At 41.4% G+C, this 15,185-nt stretch overlaps 1 protein-coding gene across 7 annotated transcripts in view; it reads right to left on the reverse strand.

The window, feature by feature from the left end:
• The window catches only part of pot1 (protection of telomeres 1 homolog), a 334,309-nt gene that overhangs the window by 124,083 nt on the left and 195,041 nt on the right, over positions 1-15,185 (reverse strand). For all 7 annotated transcript variants that reach the window (XM_078568389.1, XM_078568390.1, XM_078568392.1 and 4 more), the window contains one exon: positions 5,641-5,771. In XM_078568389.1, coding sequence (XP_078424515.1) covers positions 5,641-5,771 — 131 coding nt within the window. The remainder of the gene's footprint in view (positions 1-5,640; positions 5,772-15,185) is intronic.

The raw sequence follows: 15,185 nt of genomic DNA on the forward strand, positions 1-15,185 counted from the left end.
ACATTTGGAAGGAGGAGAAGCTCCAACCTCATGTGTAAATGCATGCTGTAAATAAAGAGTAATGGTTTTGAGAAACTATAGGCTCGAGCAGCATCCTTTGGGAGAATAGACAATCCCCAAAACCTCTGTTTAGACCCTGATCACACAATGAAACACTGACCTCTTGTAGCCACAGTACTTAGCTCGCTAGTCCAGTTAAGTTTCTAGTCATTGTTAACCTTCAGGATGCTGATGGTGAGCAATAGGAATTCTGTTGCATCTCTGGTTAGAGACAATCATTGCCTGGCACTTGTGTGGCATGAATGTTACTTACCATTTATCAACCCAAGCCTAACGCTGTCCAGTTACTGTTGCATGCTGATGTGAATTGCATCTTTATCTGAGGAGTTGTGAATGGTATTGAATGCTGTGCAATCATCAGTGAACATCCTGATATCTGAGTTTATGATGGAGGGAAGACAACTGGTGAAACAGCTGAAGATCATTGGACCTCGGCCATCCAATAATTTTCAAAAAGATATTTTTGATATCATCTTCTTTCCACAATGTTGTCTACAAGAGCTGGTTAACATTCAGTCATTTGGATATTGCAAGCATTTGTTTGCTGTGAGGAGCAGCCCCTCTCTAGTGCTATTGTAATCAATATTACCATGAAAGGTCAGATCTAACATGCACCATCACAGTCTCGTGTGAGTTCAATTCTAATCTCAAATATATATCATATAATGGACTGTTAACAAAATTAAATTAATGGGACAGTGGCAGCCTGGACAAGAAATTGGCTAAGGAACAGGAAGCAGAGAGTAGTGCTGAGCGGTTGTTTTTCAGACTTTAAGGTGGTATACAATGGTGTACCCCAGAGGTCAGCATTATAACCACTTCTCGTTTTGATATACATTGATTACCTGGACTTGGGTAAATAGAGCATAATTTCAAAGGTTGCATTTGACATGAAACTCAGAAATATAGTAACTAATGAGGAGCATAGTAACAGACTTCAGGAAGGCATAGACACACTGGTGAAAAAGGCAGGCACATGGCAGATTATATTTAGCACAGAGAAATGTGAAGTGATAAGTTTTGGTGGGCAATATGAACAAAATGGCGCAACTGTAAGGGGGTTCCAGGAACAGAGAGATTTGGGGTGTACATATGCAAATCTTCAAGGTGGTAAGACCAGTGGAAAAGCTGTTTAAAAAAACACATGGGATCCTTGGCTTTATCAGTAGAGGAAGAGAATACAAAAATAAGCACATTTGGCTTAAAATTTATAAGAGGCTGGTTAGGCATCAGCTGGAGTAGTGTGTTCAATTCTGGGCACCACACTTTAGGAAGGATGTCAAAGCCTTAGAAAGGATGCAGAGGAGATTTACTAGAATGGTACGAGGGATGAGGGATTTCAGTTATGTGGGAAGAATGGAGAAGCTGGTGTTGTTCTCCTTATGGCAGAGAAGGTTAAGGGGAGATTTTATAGAGGTGTTCAGAATCATGAATGGTTTTGATAGAGTAAATAAGGACAAACTACTTCCAGTGATGAATGGTTGGTCACCTGAGGACAAGATGTATGGTGATTGGTGAAAGAACCAGATGTGTTATGAGAGAATATGTTTTTGCTCAGCGAGTTATGGTGATCTGGAATGCACTGCTGAAAGGCTGGTGGAAACAAATTCAATAGTGGCAAGCAAAAGAGAACTGGCTGACTACATGAAGGGGAAAAATACAGGGCTATGGAGACCGAGCAGGGGAGTAAACGGATAGCTCTACAAAAGAGCTGGCACAGGCATGATGGGCCAAATGGCCTACTTCTGTGATATTTCATTCTATGATTCATTAATAGGTAGCTCACATCCTGTCTCTCCATTGCCCAGGAAATGAAACCCTACTCACAGTTTGTTCAGTACATAATGAGAAAATTAACAGTAAGCATGCAAGTAAACTTATAAGATCCACTGGGAGCAGCTCTATTCACGTTTGCTCAGTTTTATCTGGATTGTTAGACCACCTGAAACCTGATTTAGTTCTTTTCATTTTCCTCCCACATGTGTTACAATCCCGTTGGGATTAGAGACAAGTTTGTGAAAAAAAATAACCTTTAGGGAGCAAAATGTCAGTCCATTTTCTTTGGATTATTCAGGGGTAAGCGAGCATCAATGTTTAATGTTAGTCACACATAGCATTTGGCAATATGTATTCATACTAATTCACTGCAGGAGGATTGTAAAATGTAGGTACTGTATGGAAACCCGCTCATGTCAGACGTCAGCAGCATTCAAATTGGCATGACCTTTTCAGGAGCTTGGAATCTGAATACTTTTATATAACTAGTCGCTCTCAGGGATTTGGAAGAAATGGTAAAGGTTTGTCGGAGTAAGACTGAAACAATTCAGTAGTGTTAAAAGTGTTCGATGTACCATGTGGAAAATTATGACTTCCTTTTGGTTATGGGCACATCTGATGTGTGACAGACACTACACTTGAGACTTATAATCTGTGATCATTTTGGACAGCAAAGGAATCCTGGGTGTTTTTTTCTCCTTTGCCAACTATCTCTTTACTCCAGCCCTCTCTATTGCCCCTCACCTCTAATAAGTGTGTGAGAAAGCCAAGGAGTCATTTGTCACCAAGATAAATACCATATGGATGACAGGGCAACCTCCTTCCCTTAGCCACTGTCTCAGGATAAACCAGACATTTCTCAACCTCAGCATTCGATTGTATTGAACTCCAAGCTGAACTTCCAACCTCATTATGTCATAAAGAACACCCTTTCCATCTCCATTACAATGGCTGCTTCAACTCAGCCTATTTGGAACTGAATTTCACACCCACACCACTGTCCTGTCCCACTTCTAGTACCCCAAAGGTCTCCTGGTTTTCCCAGTCACCTGTAAACTTAAGCTCTTCCAAAACTGTATCCCATCCTGTAGCAACACCCTTTCCTCACTGACCTACATTAGCTCCCAATCACCCAATGCCTCAAGTTTAAAATCCCAATCCTTGTATTTAAATGTTTTCATGGCCTTGCCCTATCCCATTTCCAAAACCTCCACTCGAGCCACAAACCTTGTCCCCGAGCTCTCTGTTCCTCTAAATCTGTCATAAACCGCACCTGAAATATGAAGTTATGAATCTTTAGTAATGATATTACATCAATGGAAATTCAACTGTGATTCCAGCTGTGTCTGTCAAGATCCATCAACTTAGGCTCTTCTCCAAGTAAAGGTCATTTGATAGGTGAAACCCTCCTGGAATGTTTTTTCTACTTTAAGGTGCTAAATAAATGCAAGATGTTGTTGTTGCCTTTTAATATGTTTGCAAACTTTCAGCTCCACTAAACCACCACTCCATGCTCTTCAGAGTTTGATGTTGAGTCAGCTCCATATTTCCTAGAGTCTGCATTGCAGTTTGGATCAGTCTCTGACTGGATCCTCCCCGTCTAATGTTCACCACAGTGCTCCAAGTGTTAGATTATGAGATGATTTTACATAAATTAGGCTGGTATGCCCTGGATTATAGAAGGTTAAGATTGAGGCTATCAGAATTTTGGAAGGAACTGATAGAGTTCACATGGAGAAACTTTTTCATCTTGTGAGTTAGTCTGGGGAGGGATATAACCGTAAAATCAAAGCTAGGCCTTCCAGGGGAGTGTCAGGAAGCACTTCTTCATGCCAAGATTGGTAGAAGTGTGAAACTCCCACAAAAGCAGTAGATGCTAGCTCAAATTTGGGCTGAAGGATTTTTGCTGAACATGGGTATTAAAAGATATGGATCCAAAGCGGATGGTGCAATAAGGGTAAGGATCGGCCATGATCTCCTGGAATGACAAAAAAGGTTCAAAGGGTCGAATGGCCTACTCCTGTTCCTATAATTCAACTACAATGATCTCTGCCTGCATCTTGATCTTAATTAATTAATTAAAGTCATTAATTTTTTCAGACACTGATGACCTCAGCAGGTTTCCTCATGATTCTCAAATGATTTCCCCACAGTTTGTCATACTTCTCATTATAATCAATCTCATCACCTTGATCGTTTCCTGGGTTAGTCCTCGGATTTTCTCGTTAAGAGTTGGCATGTCAAAGTGAGGGCCCCGTCTGCCCTCTCACATGGAAGCAAAAGGTCTCACGGCATAATTCAAGGAGGAGCAGGAGAGTTTCTTCCAGCATGGCCAATATCTAACTCGCAACCAAATCACTGAAACAGATTATCTAGTCCAGGGCTTCCCAAACTGTGGGTCGCGGAGGTCATATTCACAGGTCCGAGCTGCCCCTCCTCCGAGGCAGCAATGACAATTGTGGATAGGAGACTGCCCAGCCTGGAGGTTCTGACAGGACATTAGAAACGGGTTTAGCAGTGAGATCCAGTGGGCCCGAGATATTTGTATGTCAACTAAGCACAGGCAGAGACAGGCAAGTGCAGCTCAATCACTGACAGTGTGTGTGAAAAGTCAGGAGGTTATGTGGCTGAGCTGGGAAGGCAAGTGGTGGCTTAAAATTTATTGAGTTTTGTTCCTGTCTGCCTGTCCTACAGGATCCTTGCCCTGGGCTAGTAAGCCTGCTTCACATGCGTTGGCAACGAGACCCAAAAGGGGGAAAAGGGAGAGAGGCTGGTGCATGGGGAATCGGTGTTTCGAAAGAGAGGCTGCTGAGTAAGTGAACGAGTGCGGGAGGAAGGGAGGTTGGGAAGAGAAGCTGCTGAGTGAGTGAATGAGTTGGGGTGGCATGTGGGAAGTGGGGGGGGGGGGGGGGGGGGGGAGCCTGTGTGTGCGCATGTGTGTGTTTGTGGTTGGGAGCGGTGATTAGAATATGTTGGGGAGGGGGAGTGGAAGGGAGAGGGGCTTCATTAAGTCTCTTCTGTCATCATCAGGGAATATGGCTGAATTCCACAAGAGAATAAAATGTTCACAAAGTGAACGTTTTCATATTTATATGATGTATTATTATATGTTGATTAATTCTTTCATAGGATGTGGATGTGACTGACAAGGCCAGCATTTGTTGCCCATCCCTAATTGCCCTTGAACTGAGTGGCTTGCTAGGCCACTTGAGGGCAGTTAAGAGTCGACCACATTGCTGTGAGTCTGGAGTCACATATATGTCAGGCCAGATAAATATGGCAGGTTGCCTTCCCTAATTGACATTAATGAACAGGTGGGTTTTTACAGCAATTAATGTTAGTTTTATTATCACCATTACTGAGATTAACTTTATATTCCAGGTTTTATTATTTGAATTTAAGTTCCCCCAGCTGCCGTGGTGGGATTTGAACCCATGTCCTCACAGCATTAGCTTGGGCCTCCAGATTATTAGCTCAGTGACATTACCACTGCACCACCATCTCCCCAAATCTATATCTATTCTGTATCTATCAAACACAAACTTTAATAATTATATACTGAATGTTGCTGGGGTCATGTTAGTTTTCAAGTATTAAAATGGGGTCACACATTACGCATATTGACTGTCATGATTCCTACATCGCAAAAGTGATGACACTTCAGAGAGTACCTCGTTGGTCATAAAGCGCTTTGGAATGTTCTGGGGTCATGAAAGGCGTGATACAAATGCAAATTCTTTCTAAACTGTGCGCACTTCATGATGAAAAATGCTCAATTCACACAAAGCAAGTTAACAAACCCACCTTGATTCTATGGAAACGAACCACATCTCCAACTTTGTAGATTTTAGGAAGTAGATCAGCGTTCCCACTGAAAATTACACAATTCAACCTTCCATTAGAAGGATCCACTATGGTCACCGTGGAACAGAAATCTGCAAAGGTACAACAACATTCAGTTAAAAGGTCATGGAACAGAAATACATAAAAAATTCTTTAAATCATATTAACAATAGGGGGCCAGTTCTCAATTGGCTAGGTGGCTTGCTAGTGGTTCAGAATAACGGCAACAGTTGGGTTTGATTCCCATTCCAGTTCACGTAGGCTTGGGATCTGCCTCCTCTCCTCACCCCGTCCCCAAGTGTGGAAGGAAATGACAAACTACAACTGACATAACCTGCCAAGAAAAAGGCTCAGGATGAAGCATCAACAAAGAATGAGCCAAGGACCTGCCTTCAGGCAGACCACACCTGGCATGACACGGTATTAATAACGTTTAAGTTTACGCGAGAGAAACCACTTCCTTTGGTGTGGAGGCTTGAGAGCGTGGATGTAGCCTTAACATTAGAGTTAGGCCTTTCAGGGGTGATATCAGGAAATGCTTTTTCCATACAAAGTGTAGACGAAATCTGGAACCCTCTTCCCCAAAAAGCTGTTGAGACTGCGTGAACTGAGAATTTCAAAATGAGGTGGAAAGATTTTTGTTCAGCAAGGATCTCAAGGGTTACTGAACCAAGCCGAATGGAAGGAGGTAAAGATACAAATTAGTGGGGGATTTAATAGAATGTTAGAATAAATTCAAGGGTCAAATTGGCCTCCTCTTGTTCTTATGGCCCTAAAACAATCAGAATAAATTGGATATTTCAGCTCACTAAGAGGTAAGCGGTCCAAATCAATATATATGTAGATTCTGACTGAGTGAAGAGGGACGAAAGCAGCTAACAAATTGCTGAAGCTCCTCCCCACTCCACATCTAAAAATAAGACAAGGTAAGTCAGGTTGAACATTTTCTTTTACACAAAGGCAATGAAGTAAGTTACCAGGGAAGGTCACAGTTCAAAAAGGTTCAAAGGACAAAGATGCGATACAAGAGTAAGAGATTTAAGGATGTTCTAAGAAGGAGCATATGAAGATTGACAACAGTCAAGAGAAAAATAGGTTCGTTTTGCCAAATAGCCTTCTTTCTGAGCTTGAAAACGCAATAGCTGAGGCACTCCATGTGCTACTTACCTGATAGTTATTTGTAGTACAGAACTTGAGCATTACTGAAAAAAGAGACATGCCTAAGCTTCTTGTCTTGCACGCATCAGGACACCTCGCAAGAAAACCAATATTAGGGGAAAACAACAATTTATACTGTATGTGAAGAGAGTGCTGATTAGTTGGCAAGTGGCGTTGCCATGGAGAATGCACCAGTGATGGTGACTGACAGTTAACTGCCAAGCATTGTTTGAAACTTAAACCAGGCAGCTTGACCCCGATTGGTCTAGGCATTGCCCTGAGGAATGTGTCATGAACGGTTGTCACTTATTTCATTCAATTGAAACAGGCGTGATGTGTGTACACGTTCTTTCTGTCTGCAAAGAACAGGGCTAGATATTAATATATCTAGCTTCCAGTACACGCAAATGCACCATACTGGAGACCAACTAACAATATTAAATTGGTTGACAGCATAATTTTTAGCACACTGAAGATTATTTAGCAAATGTTGTACAATCACGGAATCACATCTAATGTCGGACATTATGTTTTGAGTTTTGCAAGCACAGACAGGTTGGGTATGGTCTGTACCCTGACCGTTGTGAACAATGGCTGGGACATGCTATTTGATATGATCCACCAGTCTTTGGGATGTACAGCCATATACCTAGCATCACACTGGCACTGAAAATCATACACCACATTACTCATTTGTGTGATAGGTAGAACGTCTGTTTGGCTTGACAGCAGCAGCTGTTAGTGGCGAATACCACTCGTGTTGCTACTGCATAGTAGCAGTGTGAAACAGCCAACTTCAAATTTTTGCGATATCTTGCCCTTCCAGGGTAATCTGAGGTAGACTGGACACTTTTCAGGGCCGAAAGTGATGGCCTTAGGCCATTTGTGTGATATACAGCGCGAAATGATCTGATCAGGGTAACCATTATCCCGCAGGATGCCTTTGATGCTCCCTATTTCAGCAGCAAGCTTGCATGGTGGGCAAATGGCCCTATTTAGGTGTCATTCCATCGAAGATACGTTTCTCATGGAACCCAACAACGTGTCTTCGATGGAATGACACCTAGCCTCCTACCCCTCACATATTTCCGATGTGTGAATGATACGTTTGATATATTTAATTCTGCAGCTGCATGTAACAATTTCCTCACATGTCTTGATGGGCTCCATCCTGTGCTCAAATTCACCTTTGAAATGGAGCAGTCAAATGAACTCCCCTTCCTTAACATGCTAGTTGAGAATTTGCCAGGGGATTCTCTACCATGGTGTACCGCAAGCCTACCTTCACTGATCAATATACGCACTGAGATTCTTACAGTTCCTATAAGATTGGTCTTATTGGCAGCCTTTTAAATAGGGCCTGAACTATTTGCTCATCATGCAAGCTTGATGCTGAAATAGGTGCATCAAAGGCATCCTGAGGATAATGATTACCGTGATCACATCATTTCGTTCTGTATATCACGCAATCTGCCTAAGGCCGTAACTTTCAGCCCTGAAAAATGCCCAGTCTACCTCAGTTTACCCTGGAAGGGCAAGATATCTCAAAAATTTGAGCAACAGGTGAAGCTAGCTGTTTCACGCTGCTACTATGCAGTAGCAACACGAGTGGTATTCGCCACTAACAGGATGCTGCTGTCAAGCCAAAAAGACGTTCGATCCAGCACATAAGTGAATAATGTGGTATGTGAATTTCAGTGCCAGTGTGATGCTAGGTATGTAGGTCGTGCATCCCAAAGACTGGCGGATTGTATCAAACAGCATGTCCCTTCTGCTGTTTGTAATGGGCAAGGTACAGACCATACCCAACCTGCCTGTGCTTGCAAAACTCAAAACACCGTGTCCAACATTAGATGTGATTCTGTGACTGGACAACATTTGCTAAATAATCCTCAGTGTGCTAAGAATTACACTGACAACCAATTTAAGATTGTCAGTTGGGCTCACAGTGTGGCACATGAGAGTGTTCTGGAAGCTACATATATTAATACACAGGGCCCTGTTCTGTGCAGACAGAAAGAGCATGTACGCACATTGCGCCTGTTTTAGCTAAATAAAATAAGTGATAGCCATTCGCTGACTCATTCCTCAGGGCAATATCTTGACCAATCAGGGTCAAGCAGTCTAGTTTAAACTTCAAACAATGTTTGGCAGTTAACTATCAGTCACCATAACTGATACATTCTCCATGGCAACGCCACTTGCCAACCAATCAACATTCTCTTCACATACAGTATAAATGGTTGTTTTCCCCTTATGCTGGTGTTCTTGCAAGGTGCCCTGATGAGTCTAAGACGAAAAGCTCAGATATGTCTCTTTTTTCAGCAATTTTCTACTTAAGGCTTCAGTGAGTCCCTTTTCAGTTTGCTTCCCTACTATCCTGTTGGACTGAAATCTGAAATGCCATATTTTACTTGAGACTCAGTAGCTACCTCATAGCATCTCAACTTTACAAGGCCAATTACAATACGCATCCTATGGGCCACCAAGCCCCAATCCAAACACCAAACTATTTACTGCTTGAAATTTGAATGCTTGCTTTTATTGAAAAAAGTCCATAGAAATTATGAAAGACTTCGAGTTCTCTCCATGACAGTTTCTATGCATAAAGTAATTAGTCAAACTGCTCCTGCCAGTCTGTTGCACAAATCTCTGGTGGTTGTATATCATTAAAATGTGCAAACTCGGGACTGCTTGCTGGAGGTGACTTTTCCTCGACAAGTACCAATCACCAAGTAGGTTCCATTTCTACTTTATTTTAACATTCAGATCGCAAAACGAAAAGCTCTTTTAAATGTATACTTCCGCCGCTGGCCTTTCACTGTGCTAGTAGACATAACACAATATGTATTAGAAGATTTTAAAACTTTGCAGTTTTAAAGTCGCAGGCACAAATTAAAATGATACTTCCATTTTAAAATACATTATTTCAAGCAGTGTCTTAAATGCAATCACAATGCTAAGTTTTTGTACAGCCATTTGTAAATGTTGCGCGCTCTGTCCTTATGGGAACAATGTATTGGTAAGATCTTGAGAATAGAGTTTCTTAAAGGATTTTATCATCAGTTCTGAAGTTTACATTTTTAGTGATAAGGTCACACCACAGTCATTGTCATGGTGCATGTAGATTCACAATCTGATATAGAATCTTGGTCATGCCACTTTCACCAATATATTGGCAGGTGAGTATATTTAGGTAACACTATGTTTTAGCTGGACTGAGATTGCTACTTGGTAAGTGGCTGCACGCCAACCAGAAGGGTGGCAGAGTTGGGGCATGGCGACAACTGACCAATAAAGACAGAGAGGAAATAGAGAGTTTGCTCTTGGCTTTGTGGTGGGTTGTGAGGGATTGGTAGGTGTGGGTGGAATACTGGAATTTATTTTGACTTGTGCATTCATTTGGACTGAAGCACGTCCCACAGATAGTGAATCCACATCAATTCATATGTAGCTTTTTACCGTGAATTGTTATAACTGGTTGAAGTTGCATATCGGTCCTCTGTCTGAGCAGCAGGCTTAGAACAAACAGGTAATGTCTGCGGCGATGGCAGACAGCTGCAGTTCTAAGTGGCTTGTTCTTACATTTCTAGCTTTACTGTGCGTCGTCAGTGTAGGTCTGAATTCCACAGACATTGCTATTCTCTTTCTCATCCCATTTCATAGATTTCCCCACTTTCCTTGGTCCTTTGGCTCTTTCCTAGATTAAATAATTTGGGAGGAATCTTGCTCCCAGTGTAGCTCTCTAACTAATCATTTGACTCATCTTTCAAGTAGACCTCCCACCAGAGAATCATCTTGGAGCCACTAACACTGTCACCTCTCCTTATGTACAAATTCAGTATTTGGATGATCAATGTGTAAACCTGCATTGTCAATATACAGCATAATGGTAAACCCATGAATGACAGTAGGCAGTAAACGAAAAACTGTGCACTATAAACACTGCCCCCAAGTAAAATGTTGTGCTGTATTCATACAGATAGGTTGTGAAGATTGCTTAGTCCACACTAAATTTGGATATCAACACAATAATTTGAGAGAGTTCCCAGAAATTATAATGGTGCTTGGCATCAACAAGAAAATTTCACAGGAACGAGGGAGCATCTCAGAGAGTTAAAAACTAGCACAAGTTTGTAACTTCCATAATGTATATTTCATAAGCGTGTCATGTACTTGTTCCCAATAGACCAATGAAAAGCTGGTCCCAGAATAAATTAATTTCCACTTTGTGAAAAAGAACAGCAGGAAGTCATTAGATTAACCTTTTGAATTTTAATGCCTAGGGTTTTTGTGTCTACTTCTAAATGACAGCTTAACATAATAGTGCCTATCCTCCTGTGTTAACTGCTTACTGCTTGACATATGTATCCACTACCTCATCAGACATTAGAACTCATGGGATCAATTACATACATCACTTCATATATTAAACAACACTGTGATTTTTGAATTAAATATTAATATTTCTCAACTTCACATGGACGTCCTTTTACAATAAAGTCCAATTTTAAATTGCTTCTGTTACTTGTTTGATACTGAACATTTAAGAGCATAAAAACACTAAAATACTTGAGTAGTTTTGCGAGGTGAGGGTCCTGGTACAAAGACTCACCAGAAGTGGCTGAGATAGTGGATATAGTGCTAAAGCATTAAGTGTCTAATTTTTCAATGTGTGTTTGCCACTGGCAAAACTTCATCAAGGAACCTCAACACTCAAAATCTCTACGGACTTACATAAACACACACATAACTACACAATGTAATGTTGCAGTATTGAGCTTGGTTATACATACATATGAACATATGAAATTAGGAGGAGTAGGCCATTCAGCCCCACAAGCCTGCTCTGCCATTCAATTAGATCATGGCTGATCGATTGTTGTCTCTACTTTCCTGTCTACCCCCAAAACCCTTTGATACCCTTGTCAGTCTAGAATCTACCTAACTCAGCCTTAAAAATATTCAATGACCCTGCCTACACCACTCTCTGGTGAAGAGAATTCCACAGACTAACAACCCTTCGAGAAAAAAAACCTCCTCATTTCCATCTTAAATGGAAGATCCCTTATTTATAAATTGTGTCCCCTAGGTCTAGCCTCTCCCATAAGGGGAAACATCATTCAGCATCCAACTTATCAAGTCCTTTCAAGATCTTATACACATCAATACGATCATCTCTCATCCTTCTAAACTCCAATGGATACAGGGCCAACCTGTCCAACCTTTCCTCAAAAGACAGCCCCTTCATCCCAGCAATCAGTCAAACGAACCTTCTCTGCACTGTTTCTAAAGCAATTATGTCCTTTCTTAAATAAAGAGATCAAAACGTACTCAGTACTCTCAATGTGGTCAACCAATGACCTGTACAACTAAAGCAAAACTTACCTACTTTTATATTCCATTCCCCTTGATAAACAACAACATTTTTTTTGCCTTCCTAGTCACTTGCTGTACCTGCATACTAACTTTTTGTGATTCATTTACCAGGGTACTCAGGTCCCTTTGTACTGCACAATTCTGCAATCTTTCTCCATTTAAATAATATGCTGCTTTTCTATTCTTCCTGCCAAAGTGAACAAGTTCACATTTTCCCACATTATACTCCATCTGCCAAATTTTTGCCCACTCACTGAACCTATTTATATATCGTTGCACATTCTTTATGTTCTTAGATTCAGGAACGGTCCTATTAGGTTTGAATTTGGCAAATATTACACCACTTTTCAAGAAAGGAGGGAGAGAGAAAACAGCAAACTACAGGCCAGTTAGCCTAACATCAGTTGTTGGGAAAATGTGGAATTTATCATTAAGGAAGTCTTAACAATGCACTTAGAAAGCATAGCATGATTAGAACAAGTCAACATGGCTTTAATAAAGAGAAATCTTGTTTGACATATTTATTACGGTTTTTTGAGGATATAACTAGTAGGGTAGATACAGGGGAACCAGTAGATGCAGTACACCTAGACTTCTGAAAGACATTCAATAAAGTGCTACACAAAAGGTTAATAGGCAAGATAAGGGCTCATAGAGCTGGGGGTAATATTTTTGCATGGATAGAGAATGGGTTAACACTTAGAAAGCAGAAAGTGGGCATAAATGGGGCTTTTTTTAAGTTGGGATGCAGTGAATGGTGGAGTGCTGCAAGAATCAGTGCTGCAGCCTCAGCTATTAACAATCTATATTAATGACTTAGATGAAGAGGCAGAGAGTAAGCTATCAAAGTTTGCTGATAATGTCAAGCTAGGTGGAAAGGTAGGTTGTGGGGATGGACACAGAGAGGCTGCAAAGAGAAACAGGCAGGTTAAGTGAGTGGGCAACAAGGTGGCAGATGGATTATAATGTAGGTAAGTGTGTAGTTATTCACTTTGGTCATACAAATTGAAAAGTGGAATACTTTAAAAGGTGTGAAACTTATAAGTGTTGATGTTCAAAGAGACTTGGGTATGCTGCTACAGGAAATGCAGAAAGTTAGCATGCAAGTACAGCAAGCAATTAGCAAAGCAAATGGCATGTTGGCCTTTATTGTAAGGGTACTGGAGTTCAAGAATAAAGACGTTTTTCTACAGGGTATTGAGAGGCCACATCTGGAACTGTATGCAATTTTGGTGTCCATATTCTACATTCTCAATCCCTTTACCTCACTCACAGTCACACCACCTGTCCTTGACCAAATCAGAAGACCCTATCCTAAGGGTTATGACTGCCTTATGGAACAAAGTGTCCAGTTAACTTTCCCCCTCCCTGTCTGTGGCTGAGCCTCAAGCCCATTAACTATGAGCTGAAGACACTTAGTGCAGATGAGCTTGCCTTTGGATCACACTGGCGTCCACAAGCACCCACATTTTGCGGCTGCAACACATCACCTGCCCTGCCATCTTTATAGTAATTCAATTAAGAAATTATTTTACTAATCAAATTTTAATTAATGCTTCTTGTCCTGCCTGTGCTTTTATACTTAATTAATGTTCCCCTTACTCTGATTGAAATTCCCTAGTTTAGATAAGATAAATAGAAAACACTCACCAGCCAATCATTGCTTTCCTGTGATGTCACACCTCGGTTTTTCTGAACCTACAGACTGGCTCCTGGCAGACAGCCATTTATATCTCCGCTCCTGGTCTTGCCTGCCATTCACCAACCGAAATCTAGCCTTCTTCACGCTGTTTATACCTCTGTTCTGGTCTCACTTTCCCACCGTTTGTCAACTGAACTCTTGCCTTCTCTGCGCTGTTTATATCCCCGCTTGGGTCTCATTTTCCCGCCATTTGCCAATTGAATTCTCACCTTCTCCGCACACTTTTTGTCTCGCTCCTTCCCCCCAGTTGCCAGCTCTATGGTCATGTCTCATTTCATCCTGAAAGCTAGCTCTATTACTTCGTGGCGAACTTGCGGTGAACTTCCCTGGTTTATGAGATTATACCATGCAATCTTCTGCAAATATCAGAGAGGGGAGACAGGGCCTCAGTTTAACGGTTCATCCGGAAGATTGCATCTCAGACTTCTAACGTCTAACTCAGAGTTGAGTTCTACCACAACGGCACAGATGACACTTAAACTAAAGGTAATATAAGGTGTGATTCTTCCTGGTGAGAGAAGTGGGTTCCGGTTCATGGGGCACTGGCACCAATATTGGGGAAAGTGGGATCTGTACTGTTGGGATGGTCTGCACCTGAACTGTGCTGGGGCCGGTGTTCTTGTGAGCCGCATTAACTAGGGAAGAAGAGAGGGTTTTAAACTAAGTAGTTGGGACAGGGGATAAAATTTGGGAAGACATGGTAAATCAAAGAGTAGAGACATGGCAAAAGAGAAAGGTATTATTATGTGAAATGAAAAACAGACCGTGACAGGGAGGGATAGAGAGTGCAAATCTAACAGTAAATCAACAGATGAGACCAGAGGTTATAAAAAGAATAAAAGGATAAAACTAAGAGCTCTGTATCTGAATGCATGAAACACCCAAAACAAACAGATGAACTGAGTGCTCACATAGAAATAAATAAGTACGATTTGATAGCCATTACAGAGACATGGCTACAGGAGGACATGGATTGGGACCTGAATATTAAAGGGTATAGGATACTTAGGAAGGCCAGGAAGCGAGGAAAAGGTGGAGGGATGGCTCTGTTAGTTAATGATGGTATTAGCACAATAGAGATGCGTGACCTAAGTTCAGAAAACCAGGATGTGGAAACGGTTTGGATAGAGATGAGAAATGGTAAAGGCAAGAAGTCACATGTGGGAGTCGTGCACAAGCCCCGTAATAGTAATCACATTGTAGGGTTGAACAAAGATAGATGGAAGGTCAGAAGATTGGACAGAATGTAAGGAGCAGCAAAGGGTGA

Source organism: Cetorhinus maximus, chromosome 22 (assembly GCF_964194155.1).
Source record: "Cetorhinus maximus chromosome 22, sCetMax3.hap1.1, whole genome shotgun sequence".
NCBI lineage: Eukaryota > Metazoa > Chordata > Chondrichthyes > Lamniformes > Cetorhinidae > Cetorhinus > Cetorhinus maximus.